The sequence below is a fragment of the Channa argus genome, chromosome 21 (genome assembly GCF_033026475.1).
Source record: "Channa argus isolate prfri chromosome 21, Channa argus male v1.0, whole genome shotgun sequence".
NCBI classification, from domain to species: domain Eukaryota; kingdom Metazoa; phylum Chordata; class Actinopteri; order Anabantiformes; family Channidae; genus Channa; species Channa argus.
In genome coordinates this window covers 6,747,199-6,768,178 of record NC_090217.1, presented here as the reverse complement: position 1 = coordinate 6,768,178, position 20,980 = coordinate 6,747,199, and the positions used below count along the sequence as shown (strand labels likewise).

Below are 20,980 nucleotides of genomic sequence, written 5' to 3'. Positions count from 1 at the left end.
GAATTTAATGTTGTCATGCTTCCTTTCTCGAATAGAGTTATCGTTTATTCTCTTTACTTTTTTCTTTTGCTCAGTTCTTGTTTTTGCCCATTTTCAGTCATCAACAGTGATCATTTCACCAGTCCACCCCAGAACTGTTTTCCTAAGTATTATGAGCCAAAGGCCTTTTGTGGATCCTTCCATCCTGGAAAGGTGCTGTTTGAATTCCTGAGCTCCTCTTGTGTGTGTGGTGAAACTTTCTGGTGGGGATGTGGCAACCTCTGGCAAAATACTATAGGTTTAAACAGGACAGTGTAATGGGACAGAAAGCATCCGCCAGCCTTGTTAGAGCAAAGTAGGCTAATCAATAGCATAATTAGGTCATGAAAATGTTAGTCATTGTGTGGAGGCCACAGCCTAAAGCATCTCTGGCTCTCATCATAGATGTATGCTGGGTTTATGCTTATGAACTTTGTTATAAATATACTAATCTACTTCATATTATCCAGATTGACCAGAGGATACCGTAAACATACTTCATAAACTAATCGATGCACACTGATTATTTCAGGTTGCCGTGTTTCACCACGATCAGCAGTGCATCTTTATCAGTTGTACCCCTTCAAGGACACATGTAATCGCCATCGTCTCAGGTGGTGGAAAGGAAATGTCCTTCAATTTGCCATAATTCAGACTTGCCCATTCAGAGGCCGTCAGCGAGAAGTGACCAGTCCCTGCACAGAGAGTTTTCCGCTCTGGCACACTCCCAGCACGGCCTTTCTCGTCAAATAGAAACCCTGGCGTGTCTCTAAAGGTCTTTAAACTGCAGATGGTCCTTTCTCACGTGCCAGCTGTTAGGATGAAGGTTACATGACACTAGCGTTGCTTGAAGAGAATAAAACTCAACATCTGTAAGTTCACAAGTGCTCTTTACATAATTTCAGCCTTTGACACAATGTCTATTTCTTACTTACATTGTTCTAAATACCGACAATAGGTCACATTACGAACTATGCTGTTACACAGGCCTTTTCAAGGACGGAGAACCTTGATATTGCCCTTCTTAGTGTCAGACCAATTTCATATCTTGTAATGAGGCAAAGCAGCTTTTTTTGTTGTTTATTGATGACAGTTTACAGTTCTGTGTCATGCTTGTTTGCCCTGTTATTGATTATAGACTATATTATATTACATGTGATGAATGTCATTTATTACAACAGCAATAAAATGCTCTTTTTTCAATAACCGTATGGAAGGAAGGCTAATGGGTCATCATATCATCTCGCATATAATAATCATAAAACACAGCCTATATTAGGTTGATTTGAGACACTCACTTTTAATCATAGTTTACACTTTTGGAAATATAGTATTTGCTTTTTTTGCCAAGAGTTAGAGGAGAAGACTGCAAACACCCTTATATCAAGAATGCTAAGCTACAGCCAAGAGTTGTTGGAGATTTTCTGTTAAAGTTTGTTTATACCTTTATTTGTCTATGAAATAGATTTAAAAAGCCGTGTATTAGCTCGCCAGCCCCGGCTGCGAGACTTTATAGTAAGTTGTGCTAACAGGCCCCTCATTCGCTTCAAATTAGGTATAAAAACAGTTATATATCTATATATCTTCTCATATAACTCTTTTTGAAAAAAAAGTGTATTTCCAGTGATTGACTCTTTAAGTCAACTTTAGTTTGATGTCAAACATCTGGGATGCACAACATCTGGGTCATTTCAAAGCAACATTGCAGATGTAGTGCCGCAAAATTCAATTGCATTTGTGCTTCAGAACATACAAACGTCATTTTGTACTACCAAAATAATAAGTGATTCCTGGGAGACATTATTTCAAAGCGGTCATAAACGTTAACAGTATCTTCACACTAAACATTATTACAGCTTGTTACAAATGGCACAGAGTACAGCACAGACTATGACGCTCTTTATAAATGTGTCATTCTAGCACAGTCTAGTGTTTGTGATGAACAAATGGAATCATGCCGACACGAACATCTGCTGAACACAGACTAAATCATCTAAAGTGGAAACCTGCTGGTTAACATTCCTGTGCATATACCTAAATATACTACATGAGGTAATTTAAGGAAGAACCCATAACCAAAAAATGTGTACAATTGTGTTTTTATACATTCTAATGAACTCATGCCATTAATTAAACACTTCTGACACTACATCATAGAGCAAAAACATCAGAAAAGCATAATTTTGCACAACCAAATAGTCTTTGAAAATACATACTGTTATCTAATATGGCCAGACACAAATGTGATGAGAGACTACTTCTTGCTGAAAGGTAGGCCTGCTGCTGCATCACACCTCTTCTACATTGACACTAAACCAAGAGAAGTATTTTTTAAAGTTGTGCAGAAGCCCGAGTCAGAAAAACAACGAGTGTAACAGGGTTGTGAAGTGATTATGCAGAATGTTTTTTCAGGTTCCTTAACAAGCGGGTGTTTTGAATAATTCACAAGATTATACATTTACATATCTAAACAAAAAGTAACACATTTTTTCCCCCCTAGATTCGATATGGAAGATGGCTCTAATACTAACCATGAACATTAGCTGCCATTGCTGTCACATCATGCCACTTTGAGGCATGAATTACAATGTAATATTTCAGAATGTTTTGTCAGTGCAATTAAGAACCAAAGACAGTGTTAAAGTGACTTAGTTCATAGAAAATTTAGTTCTCTGGGATCAGAGATCAGAAATCAGAAGTTGATTAAAACTGCTGCTTTTTAAATTAGATTTTATTAGTAATGCAATATTCATCTTGGAAGTTTAAATTTTGCTTTAGCTTTTGACTTATTACCAAAAATCCAGATATTTTCCAAAGCACTTGATAGTTTCATGCATCAAGTTCCATGCATCCCCCAAACCTTGAATGTGCACAAACCCACGGTCTTTTAACATTACCAGGCAATAACTCTTTATAACTTTTACTTGTGGAACCTTTCATCGATAAAAATCCTCCCCCGACTTCACAACTCTATTTCTCTCTTTCTGGGTCCTAATCATCAACAAATCTATCTATCTTTGGTTTGAAATTGACCTTTAATGTGCTACTACATGCGATGTTGTCTTGGGGCCAGTTTGTTGGCCAGCAGACAAGCCAGGGCAATGCCTCCGATCTGGGTGAAGGCTAATCCCAGCACAGTAGCAGCAATGTGGAAGACGTTGTCGTTGACCAAACTGAAGACTTTGAGGAAGCAGCCATGTGGATGGATTCCAGCAGCAGGCACTTCTTCACTATCATCGGAAAGAAGGGGTCGATTCTTGCACCCCTTGCGCCTCACACAGCAGCTGTCAGGCAGGGAAACCGATGTACCGTTCTCAGTGGGCAGGAAGGTCATATGTTGGATAGCCCAGTCCGATGTGAGCCAGTCACGCCAACCTTCAGCTCCACAACACTCAAGCGCCCTCTGTAAGCTGTCTAGAGCATTGGCACGTCCTTCATCTTCGGTGTAGCCTGCCACTGCTCGCTGTAAGCCACTGCGAAACCCTCCAGCAATGTCTTCACGGTAGAATAGACCGCAGAGTCCAGCTGCTAAACCTGCTATAAGGGCAGCAAGTTGGAAGAACCCATAAGCCCTTAGTATGCAGGGTAGGTTTGCAGCAACTCCCAGACATCCCAGGAAGCCCCACGCAGTGACAGCAGCACCTGTGGACAGAAGGATGATTGGAGCACTGGGGTAGCGATTGGCAGACAGCGTCATGTAATCTGCTAGAGAAATCTGAGCCCACACTCCCAGGCTGAAAATTGCCAAGCCGGCTGCCCAGAAGAGGCAACTAAAAGCCAGTAGACAAAGGCGAAGAAGGTGCATGACTCCCACTGGGCGACAGCAAAGTGATGCAGAGCCCACAGGTGGAGGTGCAGGAGGTGCCAGGGAGGCCTCTGAGCACATGGACAAGGACAGACGCTGCTGGTGCTGGTGGAGCTGCTCCTCGTGGTCTTGGTATGGGGATATCAGGTAGCAAGGGATGGCAGAAGGTCGGCGAGGAAGAGGAGGAGGAGTGAGCAAGTCAAGACCCCGTGGAGAGGACAGTCTTCGCACAGCAAGCTGCTCACGTTCCCAGTCCAAAGCCTGTCTGCTGGGACTCGGCCGAGCTGATAAGGAGTCATAAGGCAGTGCAGAGCTCATGATCCTTGTTTTGGATTTATCTATGTCCCTCTCTCTCTTTTACACACACCCCCTTCTTTCCTCTATGAGTTCCTTCACTCTTGTCCTGCTGCAACAAACAATCCCCCTCCAACCTCTTTATGGCTGGGTATTAATCCGCCTCCAACACCTCCAATGCACACTGGACTATAAATCTTGCTGATGGGTGTTGCGTTGTTGCCGTTATCTGCATCCACAGCCCCCTGTATTTCCACCCTATTTATCTGTTTATTTCGGATGGTCCTTCCACCTGCATGGTCACCGATACTCAGAATTTCTCAGCTGACTGCCACATCCCGACATCTGCTCCCTCATTGCTGCCACTTGCTGTGGTGAAGCCAGGAGGTGATTACAGTGGGTTGGACTGAGAATCACCCATGCACACCCTCTCTCGGTGTGGAGGAGGCATTTGCCTCATCTCTATACAGTGATGCTAGAAGTATTCTTCAGGTTCAACCTTTGTGACATTTTGACAAAAGACAGGACACTGCTTGTGAACATGATTTTGTAGAACACAATCAGTAAAGGACATAATGGATTGTATGAGATTTGGTAGCACTGTCAGATGTAGATTGATTGTTTTTCTTGCAGGTGGCAAAGTGTTGAAATAGCCCATTTCAGTAAAAGGAGAGTTGCAAACACATTTTTGTTGTACATACTGTAAACAACTATTCTACAGCTCTTAAAATATAGTTTACATATTAAATAATGGTTATGATGATGATGATATAAAATGATGGAATAAGGAACAACCAAACCTAAAATTTTGGGTAAAACATCACAATATATTATTTATTATCAGTTTAACACTTGGAACCAACGTTATGATAATCTGGGCAGTTGTGGTTTGATTAAATTTACCAGATTTTGATTCACTCACACATTCCACATTTTTGATAGGTGCACGGATAAGGTGCAGGACTTTAAGTACTTAGGGTCAATGGTTCAGAGCAACGGAGAGTGTGGTAAAACCAGAGATATTGTTCCGCTTAGAGACAGTGGCCCTGAAGAAAAGACAGGAGGCAGAGCTGGAGGTAGCAGAGCTCAAGATGTTGAGGTTCTCTTTGGGAGTGACGAGGATGGACAGGATCAGGAATGAGGACATCAGAGGGACAGCTCATGTTTTATGTTTTGGAGGTAAAGTCAGAGGCCAGATTGAGGTGGTATTTATTTTTTCTAATTAGGCATCTTCTATGTTTCAACAATTGTAACTAATGACTAAATTGATCAATAAAACATGTTCTAACGCTTATTAAGCATGTTTTCTTAAAACACACAGATGCCATACTAAGAATAAAAATCCAATTTTAAACCACTGAACTTAAGCCATTTATGTTCACAGCATTCGGTTTTCCACTGTTAAACTGTTTTACGCTATTTCTGGCACCGGCTTTCCCCCCCATCAACCCCATCCAATCAAAGCCTTTCAGGTAATTAAACACATTTAAACAGCTCTTTTTATAAGGATGGCCATAATAGTGACATGATAAATGAGAGCAGAATACACAAATTAATCTACACCCTTAATTATATTTTCAGAAACTAGCTACTATAGAAATCTTTCCAGGCTTTAAAACCACAATATGTTTTTACTCTTTTCAGTGCTCCCCAGGCAGCACCTTGTTTTCAGTACATGAAAGTATAAGCAGGACACATACATTTTAATACAGGCACCTGAAAGTCTGTAGAGGAAATGAGAATATGTTAACGTTTATGATCTTTACCCTATAACCATCATCTCCCTGAGTCACTCAGTTTTATGTGCATTTGAGACAGAAATGGAAGAAATACATCAGCTGACACATGCAAGATGAGACTTTAACAGAACTTCTCTAAGACAGCTACGTTTTGTGGCTGCAGAATCGCACATACTAAAAGACAGCAAACAATTTGGAGCAGTTTCTAAACTACTGTGGTTTGTAACCCTTAAAAACAAAATTGCACATTCTAGTATATACTGGTCCATGTGATATGAGCAGTTTATGTAATTATTCCTTTCAAAATGACTACATTTTACTGTATCACAGGCCTTAACTGAAGACAACATAGACTACAGCTATGCTAGCACAATGTGGTTTGTGTTAACGCAAAGATTTTAAAATATATTTGGCTTTCAGCAATGTCCACAAAACAAAGCTAAGATTGATAGAAGTGTTACTTTTGCAGGCATTTGATCACAAACCACAATGGCAGAATAAAACATTTTATCCTGATAAAGTTTGCTTAAATGTGAAACTGTGTGAGCACACCACTGATCACAAGCACAGTGACAATATTTGAGAAATGGACAGTATATGCTGTGAAGGAAATCTGTTTAATGAACAATCAAGATCACTTGTGGATTCTATCCAAAACAAAGTATTTCAAACTGTTTTATTTTTTACGCTGCAAAAATAAAGTGGAGATGAGTTAGTAGGGATGCACGGATATGTCAAAATGATTTGATTAAAAAAATAAAACAATTGCTTGTTTTAGCCAAAAGGCTGCAACATTCCCTGTCAGCAGAGTCAAAAATGGTAGCTGTGGACAATCATGATCTTTGTATAATATATTCTACTTTTATTTGTTAAATGTATCTTAAAATGTAAGCACCCTTTTTTCAACTATTTTAACCACTGAGTTACCGTTAATTATTCATTTAAACTTGATTTCTCTGGCTGCATGGAGTCCACAGACTGTGCTGCTTCTTCCCCCCCGCTGTGTGTTTCCATGTGTTTCTTCAGCTTGGCCTTGGATGTAAATGTTTTCATGCACGGGCCACAGTACGGCTTCAGCGGCTTCAGCCCTGAGTGGCTCCGTTTGTGTCGTGCCAGCTCAGATGAGCTCTTAAATTTGAGTTCACATGTGTTGCAGGAGTATGGCCTCTCACCTGTGTGAATACGTTCATGCAGCTGAGCCTCACTGAGGGTAAGAAATGACTTCTCACAGTGTCCACAGGGGAATGGCCTCTCTCCTGTATGAATGAGATTGTGTCTGGTCAGTGCATATGGTTTGGTGAAGCCCTTCCCACAGTAGGTGCAAGGATATGGGCGAGCGCCAGTGTGAGAGATGATATGCTCTTGCTGGGATTTCTTGCTCTTAAAACGTTTGTCACACTGAGGGCAGGAGTAGGGCCTGTCATCCACGTGTGACCTGTTGTGTTTAGAAAGCTCTCCTTGTGACAAAAAGCCCTTCCCACATTGAGAGCAGAGGAAAGGTTTTTCCCCTGTGTGCATCCTCTCATGTCTGGCCAGCACAGACACCAGTGTAAACCTCTTTGGGCAGTGGGAGCACTGGAAAGGCCGTTCGCCTGTGTGGACGCGGAGGTGTTTCATGAGCATAAAGCGCAAGGAGAACCGTTTGTTGCACTGGTTGCACTGATACGGACGCTCCCCAGTGTGGGTGGACAGGTGCCTCTTCACATCAGACCTCCGAGTGTATGTCTTGTCACAATGTGGACACTTAAACTGACGCTTCACCTGATGCATCTGTCGGTGCTGAGAGCGTGCAAACAGGGAGTCGAAGCCTTCGCCGCACTGTTGGCAGATATAACGTTTACTGGTGACGTGGGACTTCCTGTGCTCAAGCAGTTCATAGGAAGTGGTGAAACTCTGGCTGCAGATGGAGCAGATCTGGGGGAGCTGACTTTCCTGTGAGTGAGACTTCTTGTGGTGGACAGTTAATGCTCGTAGATTGGCAAAGGAGCTTCTGCACAGCTGGCAGGAGAAGGAGATGGCCACGCCGTGGTGTTTACTCTCATGCTTTGCCAGATCCCAAGAGTGCTGGAAGGTTCGGTCACACTGTGAACAGTGAAACGGTCTTTCTCCTGTGTGAGTGAGCTGGTGTCTCCTGACATCTGAAGTACGAGTGAACATCTTGCCACACGTTTCACAAGTGAGGGACTTTTGTTTGCCCTGGACCTGAGACACATTTACTTTGCCCTGATTGTCAGGCTTTTCTGCTTTACCATGCTCCGCATTTCCCCTGGGGAAAAGTTTAATCGACGTAAATATTTCGTCAGAGCTGGAGGGAGATGGTGTGAATTTGGCTCCATGAAGAGACCTGTACGCATCTGTTCGAACGCTCTGCATGTGGAAGTGAGGAGGGCTGTTTTCATCAGAGCTGTGGAAGGGACACTGTGAACAGGTGAAGATGATGGAGGTCATCTCATCTGAATCCCCTGCAAATAAAACATAGCTAATATTGATATGTGGATTTAATTTAAAAAGGTTAAACATTTTGTTCTCCTTCATGTCAACATATTACCTTTGTTGATTCCTTTGACTGCTATTACATTTGGAGAAACTGATACATCAGCCTTGTTCCTAGTGAAATAAAAACACCTTTTGTGAATCTTTAAATGCTGATCCCTCATTTATCTATCTAAATATGTGCGTTGGCTTTTCCTGTGTTTGTCTACTATTACAGCATAAATGGTTTCGTACATTTGTGGCTCCTCTGTAATTTCTTTTGATGATCTCTTGAATGAAAACATGTCCTGCCACCTAGGTGAGGTCCTCATTTGGAGACGAGAGGATCTGCGGATGTTAGCTGAGTCAAAGCATTGTTGTGTTTCAGAAAAAGAAACTTCACTAGGCCCATCTGTCATTTCATTATTTGCAGGAAAGGATTTGTAGTTAGAGGAGGTAATATTACTCTCTATGCCTCCATTTTGGAAATTATCCTTCACTTCTTCAAAACTATGTTCACTTGTATCATGGGATTTGTCAGTTGTTTCATGTACTTCAGCTGATTCCTTTTCAACTACAGCATTTCCTAAACTAAACTCGTCACTTAGGGACGATTCATTAGTCTTTCCTGTCAGTGCATCTTGATCCAGACTCTCCTTTCTTAGTGCAAAAGTTTTTGTTAAAGTCTCCAGAGCTTTAGCAACACCCACAGCTTCACTTGGTCCTTCTGCACTCAAGTTAAGAGCCTCCTCACTTCCTGTGCTTTCTGTGCTAACAGCCACAATCTCTTCTTCATAGAAATCTGTCTGAACTTGAACTTCAGTCGACTCCATCATTTCTTCATCTACTTCAGATGCTCCGACTTCCACTTCTGTGTAAATGGCCACAACGCTATACTGATCTGCTCCAACAAAAGTGACTGGGTTTAGTATGTTGGCATAGCTGTGAACAGAATCGAGTCCGACAGAAGTGTTTGTCTTTTGAGAGGGAGGAATGGATAAAGCCGACATGATGCAGTTTCCAATGGTGGAGGATTGACCATCTGTAAAAACAGATAAGAAGGGGACACTGGTGAAAAACCTTAGAAACTAAATTTTTAAAAGGTACATTGCAAAAATATAGCAATATTGGTGTTGATCTCCACATTTAATAAGCAACTAAGTATATAATACTATAATATTTATACCTGTGACCACAGCCTAAATTCAAATTCTTTACACATTTACTTTCTGCTAATGGATTATTTATTTCAGATCTACTTACACGACATTTTCAATAGTCCTAAACTTTTGTAGTGCTCAAAGACTGAGCTCAGTTCTTCAGGTGAGGACACAACACAGTCTTCCAACACAGAGGGAACAGAGCCAAGCCAGGCTGCGGTCTGTAATCACAGTACAGCTCTTTTTACGTTCTAAGTAAAATGTTAGCAGCGGTAAATCAAGTTGAAAGGTCTGGATAAATACCTGTTTAAGGTCTGGTACTGGAAGCAGCTTTTCCAGCTTTGACAGCAGCTCCCACAATAACAAATGCAGAGCGGCGTCATATTGAGGTCCATATTCCACTGGGAACACCTCCTGTAAATAACAATTGAATGTCCGTTTATATTTATACAGTATATAGATTTTATATTTCAGATTAAGTAAAGAATAAATGACTTATGTCTGACCTGAAAGAAGTACGCCCTTTCAATTGGATCCTTTAGTAGGCTTTGGACCAGTGCAATAAATGTGGACTCCGTTGATTTCACCTCTGCATCTCTGTACTACCACGGATTAGATTCATGTAAGTAAGAGAGTAAATATAAAATCAACTCTTCTTTTATTTGGTTTTAAAAAAGGTGCTGATTTAATGTACTTACATCTGTGTTTGGTGATGTTAGTGGAAGTTTATCTAAATAGCTCTGAATCACTTGAGCATCAATATAACCTCGTGCAGACCCTTTGCATAGTTCCAGAATCAGCTGAAATATACACAAATTTAGTAAACAGCAAAATTATCTGATTTGTATATGCCACAAACCAGAGGTTCTGCTCACCCTTGCTCTTAGCCCCAGAATGAGCTGGGCTCTCTGTCTGCCGTTGATCAGCCCTGGCACAACCTCCGTCACCATGAAGACAAACTCCTGGAGTTTCTCATACTTCATCACATCTTTCTGCTTAGCCAGCTGCCACATAGCGGCAGACAGGAGCTGCAGTGGGGGAACCACAAGGCGAAGGGCAGATAGAGGCAGGCCTGCGTGTGAAACATGGAAGTGTAATGAGAGGGATGGTTTCTGGAGGGCAGCAATGAGCTTTTAATTCCTGAGGCACTTGCAGACAAACTCAAACACAGCTAAACATAAACTATTAAAAGAAAAACAATTACTACATTTTCTCCTTCACGAATTCAATAAAGATTATAATTAGCACAATAAAAGCAGTGGCAAAATTACTGCTAAATCTCTATTTTATGTCTATTGTGTAAACTACCAGCCATAATATGTCATAATCCCATGAACTCGTGTAATTACTGGACTAAAATATTTACCCCGGTAAAGTATATGCTGTGCTTTTGATTTAGGAAAAGTAAACTGTAATATTTTATAAAATGTGAATATTACAAAATAATCCCTACTGCACCAGTTTTTACAAGTCATAACACCATGAAATAGACGGGCCCCGCTAACTGTTTGGCTAATATAAACATGATTTGCTTTGAATTACAAAGGAAGTCGATAACTGATAAACGAACCGCTTATTTTCTCTGTTGACCCACGAACCTCCATCAGTGCGACACGGCTTCTGTGGAGATAAAAAATAAATGGAAAATAATGTTTGATTTGTTGGCTAACATGCTTTGTTACAACGCAAACAGCCGTTTCCTTATGTTTTCTCACGCATTTCCTTTTTGTTTTTCAAAATAAAAGTCTCACGCTATAAGACGTAAACGTAAGTCCACACAGTGGCCTGGGGTTTTCAATGAAATAACACTGGTAATTAGGAGAGGATGCATGTATACACTAGGCAATGTTTTCAAGATTTGGCCATCCTGGAATAAATGCTATAACATTTGTAAAATAGACCTATTCCAGCACAGGTAGAATTACAGCTTTTCTATACTCAAATCACGTACTTAAATTAGTACTATGTTCTAAGACATACTCCTATACTATGAAATACATTTATCTGGGCATCAATCCTACTGATTTACTGAAAAAAAAAAATCCTTTAAATTGATTTAATGCTTTCGATAACATTGCACAAGTTCCAGTTTTGTGCCGCATATGGCTCAGAAATGATGTTTCTGCAGCGAACTATATTGTTCAGGCCGAAGTATTACCATCAAAATATATGACTAAAGTTTAAGTACTCATTATGAGGATAATGTATATTACATTGATTGATTGCTATATTTTATTAATGAATAAACCTCTATAATGCTGCATTAAATTTTTATTACTTTATGCAGCCACTTGTACATGGTTGATCCATAATTTAAAAGTTGAAAAATATTTTATATTCTATATTCTATCTACAACTAAAAGGCTTGGTTAAAGCTGTCTTAAATACAATGAAGTAAAACACAATCTTTATCTTTGAAATTTGTAAAGATATAAGTAAAGATAAAATATTTCAGACACGTTCAAAGTACTGGTAATTAAAAATTGAACATAAGTACGGTACTTGAGTAAATGTAATAATTACCTTTCACCATTGACACAAGCCAGTAATAATGAGAAAATTGTCTCAAACCAGATGTTGCCGTTGTAACTTCTATCAAAATATTGGTTTATTTTTTACAATGCAGGTTGTAAGATAAGCATTACTTGATGTTCTATATTAGCACATAATAATACTGTGTAACTTTATAGTTTTATTACCGGATGTTGTTATTTTATTACAGACCGGAAGACAGACTTTAAAAAAAAGTTTAGAAGCCGTTCTTGACGTCACGACGCAATCACGCAACACCGAGTCACATGAATTGTTTCATTGCTAGTGTCCATCAGTTGCATGGTTTAACTGGATTTTTTTATTTTGTCATAACTGACACTGCACTTTAATCTACGGTAAGACTTATACATACAACATGGACGAGGACGGGCTGCCAATTGTGGGGTCTGGAGTGGATCTTACTACGGTTGGTATCTAGCTAGCTAACGTTAGCTGTGGCTAACCAGTTAGCTACCTGTTTGAGGAAATAAGAGGAACCGGGCCCGAACAATTTCCTGCGCAATGGCTTAATTTGGGTTATTTGCCAAATTAAGTTGTATTTATTACAAATCGGTGCACTAGCCTGTCTGTATGTCTGTCTACATCTGACAGTATTTAATCAGTATTTTTTTCAATGATCAAAGTAAAAGGAGGACTGGAAAAGCATGAAGTTTTAAAAATACCAGCGCACACAAGGAATTTCTAGACATTAGTTTGATAATAGTTGTGTACCATATCATACTTGATGATTTATAACTAATAATTGCACAATTGGCACAATCATCACCCCGCACATGTATGAGTGTACGGCTGTGCACAGGTTTTATTTACTGTATAACCATGACAGCATTTATGCCTGAAATCTGCAGTGACTTCCAGGCATTTAAACAATGTAGACCAAACATGTTTAACTTAACTAAATCTGACCAGTTCAACTTCAGTTTTTTTTTTTTACACATTAGACAAACAAGGGATTTAGCACTTATGTATGACAAAATGAGCATATGTCCTCCCCTAGATTGACGTGATTTTGCAGACCTCAACTACAGTACATTGCATTCTTGTTTCCTCTGATGCTATTAAATGGCTTTAACTGTGTCACCTTCAGGTTCCGGCTATACAACAGAGAAGAATCGTTGCCTATCTTAACCAGTTTGTTGTACATACAGTTCGATTTCTTAATCATTTTTCTACAGTTTGTGAAGAGGTTTGTAGATATTACTTTACTCTTTACATTTTTCTATCTCCTTAATGCTCTGTTTTATTTGTCTAACATGCAATCTGTGTCCCACTGTTAGATCACATACTAAACCGTTTAACTTATTTTTCCATAGAAACTTGCAAACATATCTCTACGCATACAGCAGATAGAAACCACCCTGTGTATTTTGGAAGCTAAGGTGAGTTGTTGTTGAGCCTTAGAAGTCGATCTGTCTTCCGTTTGTGCCAAAGTATGTGCGTATTTCATGCAAACTTACTCATCACGTGATGTTAACAGCTTTCCTCCATTCCTGGATTAGAGGACGTCACAATAGATGGACAGAGTCAGCGCCAAATTGCACAGGCGAATGGACCCACTACTGTTAGTAAGAGCCAAACAGATGGTCCCCCAGCAGCGACTCTGCCTCCTCCAGTGGTAAATATACAGACTAGCAATAACATACTATAGTTCAGGCGTACTCTACTGAAGAACAACAGAAGAAAAGATCATTTTAACATATTTTAAAATTAGTTTTTGATCAGAAAGCCAGGAAACAATAACATAGATATCACCCTCATGACTGTTTGATTCTTAAAGTATGAGGTGATTAGCATTGCTAAGCATAGACTTGAAATTAGAAGAAGTATCTGGGCTGGTGCTGACCAAAGCACAAAATAAATACTATATCTTGTCTGATTAATCCACACTCAACTTTGTAACTTCATAGTGACTTTTCTCCTCCACTTCTTGACTTCTCCCCATCTAATCTGTACAGGAATGTGAAGAGTTAAATGGGAAGAGATGTAAATCATGTGTACAGTGTAGCCAAGACACATAATATAGTCATTGTTTAAAAAACAAAATAGGACAGTAACAGCCATAGGGCTGGTAAATAAATTATCCATAATATGCAAAGCAACATCAGGAAAGAAAACCTGTTAGAATATTTAATTTAAGCTAGTGTAATTTATTCATTTGTATATTTTATGTGTAGGCCATTGAGAGTGCACCAGAAGCCACACAGAAACAAACACCAGAAGCAGCTACAGAGAATGTCATGACAGTGGCCAAGGACCCACGTTATGCCCGCTACCTAAAAATGGTTCAAGTGGTGAGTTACTGAAAACACCTGCCGCTGTACTGCCGGGATAAAAACATCTCCGTTCTGTTCTGTATTTTAATGCATGTTAATCTGTCTCAGGGGGTTCCAGTAATGGCCATTAGGAATAAAATGGTCTTGGAGGGTTTGGATCCTAACTTGCTTGAGTGAGTGTTTTACACTACAGCTCCTGATCATCATTTACTAACCTTTCTAATAATATTGTAGTATAAAGATAAAATTCGAACAAATAATATTTCCCTCACTTCCAATGACAGCACACCAGATGCCCCTGTGCCTGATGGAGGAAAGAAAACCACAGAGGATCAAGATGCTGCCGGCAACAGCTCCGACAGCGAATCATCTTTCAGTGATTGACAAATCCTGTCTACTCTCGTCCCCTCAAACCTTCACGTAGAAGCCGTCTATCACCGCCTGAGCTTCTGTAAGCCTGTGCTCAGATAGGTATGTAGGCTGCAATGTGCCCGTGAAGGAGCACCGATACGCAGCTGCAAATGTCGATGTTTGAAATAGGACAATCTACCAAGAGTGATTGTAATTTCAGTCTGAATGACTTCAAACGGTTATCCTTTAGGTCAGTCAGACCTCTGTAATTTTTTTTGCATCATCTGTGATTTTGATGAATGATTATTCCCTCTTTTTTTTTTGAAAAACTGGTAATTTTTCTCTTGATTATGTAATCGGTAGTCTTCGGAACATGGCTGTAGCAGGTAGATTTTCTACAAGACCTGTCATGTAGTACTTACACATCCTTTGTGGTAGTGGCACTATCACAGTTATTGCCTTAAAGAGCTCGTCACTTGGTAGTTCTGTTTGAAAACAGAATGTTTAAAGCATGTAAATCTGTGCGTTAAAGCCAGACAGAAAAGTGTCCCAGTGACCTTGTTCAAGTTTCCCAAAACTTGTTTAGCAGGTGAAATTGCCCTTTTGTTGTCAGATATGTGGGAGTGCAAAGTAATGGGAAGTCTTATTTCCATTTGTGTTGACTTTCGGGACACTTGAAATACCTGTTTGTCAGGTGCAGTAGTGTGCAAAAGCACACAGTGAATTATATTGTATATGTATCCATACATACAAACAATTTATATCTTAATAACAATATTGTAAACAAGTTGCAGTGGATGAATATTATGCATTTCATGAGTTTTACCATTTTTATTAGTGCATAGAAATTTTCAATAACCCAATTAATTGACCACAAATGGGAGTAAAATTAGAAGCTTTAGAAAGTTTTTCAGATTCAGACAAACCTTTTTGTCATTAATCTCCACACTAACTAGAAAATGCTGAAGTCTGACTACTGTCTAAAGTTGTTGCATGTGTCCTAATTTTCAGTACAGAAAAAAAAACATTGCCTGGCCCTACGTTAAATACTTACATGGTTAACATTCTCTCAGCAAATCTCCAGATTTATAAAAATGTAACTTTTGCTACGTGTACTTAAGGCCCTGCTAAACTGAAAGCTGAGGACACTTGTGTAAAGAGGTAAAACGGTAATAAATGCCCCAAAAATATAAATGCAGGTTTTTGGTTTGTTTTTACTACATTCATCCAGTTGGACTCTTGATCAATACTTTCATCAGAACATGTTGTCTGCAAACAAGAATGTGCCACCATGAAGTCGTGCCAAGAATGTAATAGCACAAAAATCAGATTTCTGAGTGAATACATGTGTGACGCTGTAAGTATGAAGTTTGTAGCGATATAAAAAGCACTTTGTTATGAACATCAAGAATTGTGATTATGCCTGTAATAAACACTCATTGTTTGCTTTATAAACTGTATATTTATTGTGCAGCTCAACAGTCCCTCCTAATACATACAGTACATGATTTTACAAGACAAAATACACACAAAAACAAACTTAAATTTACTACTTGTAGTGAAAAAGTAATTGGTATCTATTTAACCGTTACTCTGTGAACATTACAGCAGAGGAATTATATGCAATAATGTGTTAATTCAGTCTGTAGAGAGGAAAGTGAACAGGGATCCTCCAGAAGTGTGCTGCTAATAAATTGCAGATCAGCCAGTATTCAGTCAACACTTTAACACAACTATTAACACAACTATTTGGCCACTTCTGTCAGCAGGTAAGATGATCTTTCAATGTCTTAGAAGAACATGTTTAAGGTAATTAACATCTTAAGCAGCCTGAGGGTATTTTACAATTATTTTACAACTTTTTTTTGTCAGGTTATTTATTGATCCCAAAACTGAAACCTAGTCTCACTGGGTTTCACGCCCTCTTCCCTTGTAGCGTCCCAGTGATTTTGTGTCATTGCAAGATAACAGCTACAGTATCAGCAGTATGCTAAACAGTGGTTTCCAACTTGTGGCTTTGTAATCAAATGACTTATAAAAATTTTGAACAAAAAGTCTCTTCTGTTGGGCTCTTTAAAACTCATATCTTTTGGCTTTTTTTTTGTTTGTTTTTTGTTCTAAGGTGCCAAAAGTGTAAAACATTGAGAACCATAACACCAAGGCAGACGGAAAAATGTTTTATTTTAATGCCTAAAACACTATTAGAAAAACCCTGTACTGACGAGCCCGTTTACTCGGCAGCTGAATACCCTTTACGTGAGCTGGATTTAGTCTTTCAGTTTTCTCACTGAACTTTTGGAACTAATCATGCACCCACAGTAGTTTGAGCGGTATTCTTATTTAACCACGTGCGACACTCATATGTCCAATCATGTGTCCGTTGGGTGATGAACTTCTCCTAATACTGGTCACAGGTTTGACAGGAAATGTGATGCTGGTTTGGCAAGAGTGCAAAGTGCAAAGTGGTGTTAGACTGAACAAGTACACCGACAAAACGATTTATGATTGTATGAGAGGTGTAAAAATACATGCTCAGGTCAGTTTTTCTGTGATCTAAAAACAGTTGTAAGATGTATAAATAGCAATGTAAAAAGTACTTATTCTATTAACAAATTCAGTCAGATCATATACTCCACTTAGTTGTATAAAAGTAAAAAAACATTTTAAAGTTAACAATACTGATATTTCTACAAAGTTTTGATTGGAGTTGGAGATTAACGATCCTCATACTCAGTTTTTACTTTTAGGGTAAACAGCTGTAGGAGACAGAAAAAGAAAGAAAAATGAAACCCTTTCAATAAAACAAAGAAAAACAATTGGGATTCTATTTAACTGAGTCATACTCACTTTGAAATCATCTATGTATGTGAGGAAGAAGCAGACGAAGCTGAAGGCAACAATCCACTCGCATACAGCGCTGGCTACATGGAAGGGATAGTCCTGCAATATGTCCACATTCAGCATGTGAGGGCATTGAATTGACTAATTGCTTGGTCTATAAATAGAAAAAGTGTGAAAATGTCCATCACAAATATTTACAGTTTTTACGTTTGTTTTTTGTCCAGAGTTCTATATTTCGGTTTTCTAGTTATCTAGTTTACCAATTACTTTTTCTTAAGTTCAACCGCTTTAGCAGGCGGTTTTGCACTAGCAAAGTGCTTGTTGTTAGTCTTTTTCTTTTTTTTTGTCTTATGTCTGAATTTGTCTTAAACGCGGATGAAGTTGTGCTGAACAAGGAGAAAATGGTCCTTGTAAACTCAGTTGATGCGTAATCTAGCAACAGAAATCTTATCTTAAAGCAGAACAACAATGAAAAAAACCCTAGTATTTTACATACAATGCATTTTTTTAAATTCATACATTTGATAACATATACCAACCAACTGATAAGTGTGCTGGCTATAAGCTGGATAATATGCTCTGGGGTCTAAGACTGCACAGGCAAACAAAGCTTGGGTTTTTGGCCTCTGTGTCATCTATTACAGTGATAAACATATACTTTACTTCTCTTTCAGCTGTTTATTCTTTAAGTTGTACATATATCTAGAGTTTATTCATTATCTTTAGCTATATGTGACACAATATGTATGAGCCTACTATTAACGATTTAACGATTAGCTACTTTTAAAAACAGATCTGAGCTATTTGAATAGTGAACATTTCCAGTGCTTAGCTAACGTTTGTTTGTTTAAGCTGATCATTTTTCAAACATTTGGCCATTTCTTTTAACTAAATTGTCCGTTTCAAACTATATTTTAGCATCAGATAAGCCAACTCTGACTAATTAAACAATTAATGAATTGCTTCGGCTCTAAATACATGCATACATCGGTGTGGCTTACCTTGTCCTCTTTGTGTCTGTGCAGTTCTGTTTGTTTCACGAAATATGCACAAATAATAGCTGCATTGTCAATAAGGAAAACATCACCAAAACACGGCACATGCACTAATTGGTGCAATGTTGCAATCAGAAAACCAAGTTCTTGAGAAATATGTGTGTTGCATGCAAACAAAATAAAAGGAACATCATAAAAGCATATAGACTTTTTTGTTTTTTGTTTTTTAACAGATTTGATGTTTGCGAAAGGATACTTGGGAAAAATGCCAAAGCTGCGATGACAGCAATAGCCACGCGTGCTTGAAACACACACATGGAGGAACCGTATGGGTAGGCCTGATATGATATTACAGTCTGGAGGATCAAGTATGTGACACCAGAGATGAAGAACACTACGGCCCCTAAATCATGAACCACAGTCATAGTTGTTTCCTGTATTCAACATGTGAAAACAAAATGGCGCAATTAAATATTACATTAGATTACATTCATGTGATTGAAATGTGCACCACATGTAAATACCCACTGTACCTGGAAACTTGCAACAATAGTCATGCCCAAACAGGACAACAGCCCCAACCCCAGAGCAGCTTTATTGAGACATGGTCTCACCAGGCTTGTTTCCTCACTGAGCTTCTCCACAAACTTGTATCTGGAATATATAGTGCCTATTCCTGTATCAGAGAGAATGTACCACAACACGGTGTGAACATGTGTAGTTCAGAAACACCCTTTTGCATCCCAAAAAATTAACCTCTGGTTTCATTTTCATAAAAGGGGAAATGTGAGTAACATCTTCAGAAAGCTTGGTTCCTCCTTTGAAAAAGCCCAAAGTTGCTCAAAAGATTGACTCTAGTGTGGTGACATGTAGATAGGGATCAAAATACCTGCACATGCAGTGATGAATGTCATCAGGCCAAAAACGCAGCTCTCTGGGGGGTTTGCACCTGAGTCACTGAAAAAACAAGGGAAAACAACAATTTATGTTCTGATATCAAAGACGTGTGTGTAGCGAAATCACTTTATATCTAGTTATAACGTTATAGTTGTTTAAATCCAAACTTTAGTCATCTTTTCTTTTTAAATGAACGTCTAACTTTAGATGGAGAAGTGAAAATACGAGGTCCCGAGCTGAAAAAGTCTTCAAACAGATGTGAACGCAGCTGGAGTTTGGGCTCCAGCCAAGTCAAACCACAGGAAAGCGAAACAAAGTTTGTCTTCATGCACAACTCGTCAGGTTTTCAAATGTCCCTTCACGACAATAAAATACCGACATGCATTTTTTTTTCAATCTCAAATGTGGCTTGTTAAAGACGGAAGAATAACTGGTTTGTCTGTCCCTTTCTTGGGCAAACGTGCATCAACGTACCTTATGTACGGAAAGACAATATCGACATCCCGCCTGTAGATCGCTAGCAGATAGGGGACAATGAAGGTGCAGGAGGACCAGATGACCAGGAACGCTGGTAGAAAGCATAGTCCTTGCGTGAACCAATACATCTCCGAGATATTTTACCCGGAACTTAAAGAAGACGCCGTCGCACCTACAGTATGAGCGCAGCAGCCACGGCCATGCAGTGAGAAGCTCGACCTGAAGTTGCTCCAGGGTAACAAAAAACCCGTGTGTGCTGCTGGCGTTGTTGCTTTTAAGTTTGATGCGATGAGTTACGGACAGTCACGTGGTCGTGTGTGTGAACAAGAATCAACTTGATGTCATATGTACAATAACCTCTTCCCCGAAAGACTCCCAGTGGGCCGGCCTACACGCATATAAAACCACCCGCTATCATCATCCAGCTCTCTTCCTTCCTCTCTATTTCTCTAACCCATTGTCTTTGTTTCACTCCCACATTATGATTTCATATATTTATAAGTATGGCATTCAAGTGTTTATGAAGGCCACAGGCCTCCTTAAAGTAGCCTACCATAAGTACTCATTATGCAGAATGGCCTATTTCAGAAAGACGACAGTGGATTCGAGTTAATGTATGAGCATCATTTACAGCTGATAGAAATGGTGCTTTTTTAATGCGTAAAAAGAACTGCTGAAACTCTAGGCTACTACCTAAACTCTCACACAAAGGTAGTAGAATAAAAAGTACATTATTAAGATCTTCTAAGTAGAGTAGCAATAGAAGGTATCATAAAATAGAAACACCTCAAATAAGAATTTGGTTTAATAATGTTGCAGAATGGGCACATTCAGTGCAGCGTTATTACATAATTATATTACAGAATTATAATTATTTACATTTCTGCTGTAGATGCAGGCAACCATGAAAGCAGCATTTTGAGGTAAGATATTACTATAAGGGCTACAGTCATGGACAAAAATATTGACACCCCTGTCAGAAAATTCTCTCAGAAAAGTTGGAACAACACAAAAAAACAGAGAAGAAAAGTCAAATGTGATACAATTCCACACAACCCAAAAAATGCACTGGACAAATTTATTGGCAAAATTACTTAATATTTGG

At 39.1% G+C, this 20,980-nt stretch overlaps 4 protein-coding genes across 5 annotated transcripts; 1 reads left to right on the top strand and 3 right to left on the bottom strand.

Moving 5' to 3' along the window:
- Positions 1–911: 911 nt before the first annotated feature.
- On the bottom strand, positions 912–4,661 carry LOC137106830 (tetraspanin-7-like). The gene has a single exon (XM_067490797.1). The coding sequence runs from the start codon at positions 4,139–4,141 to the stop codon at positions 3,065–3,067; it is 1,077 nt and encodes a 358-aa protein (XP_067346898.1). The 5' UTR covers positions 4,142–4,661; the 3' UTR covers positions 912–3,064.
- Positions 4,662–6,454: 1,793 nt separating this feature from the next.
- si:zfos-932h1.3 (uncharacterized) lies at positions 6,455–11,205 on the bottom strand. The gene is made up of 9 exons (XM_067490796.1): positions 11,059–11,205; positions 10,364–10,560; positions 10,187–10,288; positions 9,995–10,090; positions 9,792–9,902; positions 9,592–9,709; positions 8,584–9,370; positions 8,405–8,463; positions 6,455–8,318 (listed from the first exon to the last, which is right to left on the bottom strand). Exons 1-9 carry the CDS (start codon positions 11,090–11,092, stop codon positions 6,790–6,792), a joined length of 3,033 nt encoding a protein of 1,010 aa, XP_067346897.1. The 5' UTR covers positions 11,093–11,205; the 3' UTR covers positions 6,455–6,789.
- Positions 11,206–12,249: 1,044 nt separating this feature from the next.
- On the top strand, positions 12,250–16,124 carry washc3 (WASH complex subunit 3). Its single transcript, XM_067490648.1, has 7 exons — positions 12,250–12,447; positions 13,129–13,227; positions 13,355–13,420; positions 13,519–13,656; positions 14,216–14,332; positions 14,423–14,487; positions 14,599–16,124. The coding sequence occupies exons 1-7, from the start codon at positions 12,397–12,399 to the stop codon at positions 14,696–14,698; spliced, it is 636 nt and encodes a 211-aa protein (XP_067346749.1). The 5' UTR covers positions 12,250–12,396; the 3' UTR covers positions 14,699–16,124.
- On the bottom strand, positions 16,105–20,274 carry dram1 (DNA-damage regulated autophagy modulator 1). Of its 2 annotated transcripts, none has more exons than XM_067490646.1 (7): positions 19,873–20,274; positions 19,391–19,458; positions 19,035–19,177; positions 18,758–18,935; positions 18,508–18,566; positions 17,513–17,660; positions 16,105–17,421 (listed from the first exon to the last, which is right to left on the bottom strand). In XM_067490646.1, the coding sequence occupies exons 1-6, from the start codon at positions 20,001–20,003 to the stop codon at positions 17,520–17,522; spliced, it is 720 nt and encodes a 239-aa protein (XP_067346747.1). In that variant the 5' UTR covers positions 20,004–20,274; the 3' UTR covers positions 16,105–17,421; positions 17,513–17,519. The 2 variants fall into 2 exon arrangements, with proteins under 2 accessions (XP_067346747.1, XP_067346748.1); XM_067490647.1 differs by having other exon boundaries at positions 17,513–17,605; positions 19,873–20,270.
- Positions 20,275–20,980: the final 706 nt, after the last annotated feature.

Bases quoted from the DNA above. Each gene is read 5' to 3' on its own strand.
- washc3 (XM_067490648.1), top strand. From the start codon at position 12,397: ATGGACGAGGACGGGCTGCCAATTGTGGGGTCTGGAGTGGATCTTACT. The intron at 14,333-14,422 runs GTGAGTTACTGA...AATCTGTCTCAG, and splicing joins ACCTAAAAATGGTTCAAGTG to GGGGTTCCAGTAATGGCCAT. The intron at 14,488-14,598 runs GTGAGTGTTTTA...TTCCAATGACAG, and splicing joins TTGGATCCTAACTTGCTTGA to CACACCAGATGCCCCTGTGC.
- dram1 (XM_067490646.1), bottom strand. From the start codon at position 20,003: ATGTATTGGTTCACGCAAGGACTATGCTTTCTACCAGCGTTCCTGGTC. The intron at 19,459-19,872 runs GTACGTTGATGC...TTGTTTTTTCAG, and splicing joins ATTGTCTTTCCGTACATAAG to TGACTCAGGTGCAAACCCCC. The intron at 18,936-19,034 runs GTACAGTGGGTA...TGTTGAATACAG, and splicing joins CTATTGTTGCAAGTTTCCAG to GAAACAACTATGACTGTGGT.
- LOC137106830 (XM_067490797.1), bottom strand. From the start codon at position 4,141: ATGAGCTCTGCACTGCCTTATGACTCCTTATCAGCTCGGCCGAGTCCC.
- si:zfos-932h1.3 (XM_067490796.1), bottom strand. From the start codon at position 11,092: ATGGAGGTTCGTGGGTCAACAGAGAAAATAAGCG. The intron at 9,903-9,994 runs GTCAGACATAAG...TGTTATTTACAG, and splicing joins AAAGGGCGTACTTCTTTCAG to GAGGTGTTCCCAGTGGAATA. The intron at 8,464-8,583 runs GTACGAAACCAT...TTATTTCACTAG, and splicing joins ATTACAGAGGAGCCACAAAT to GAACAAGGCTGATGTATCAG.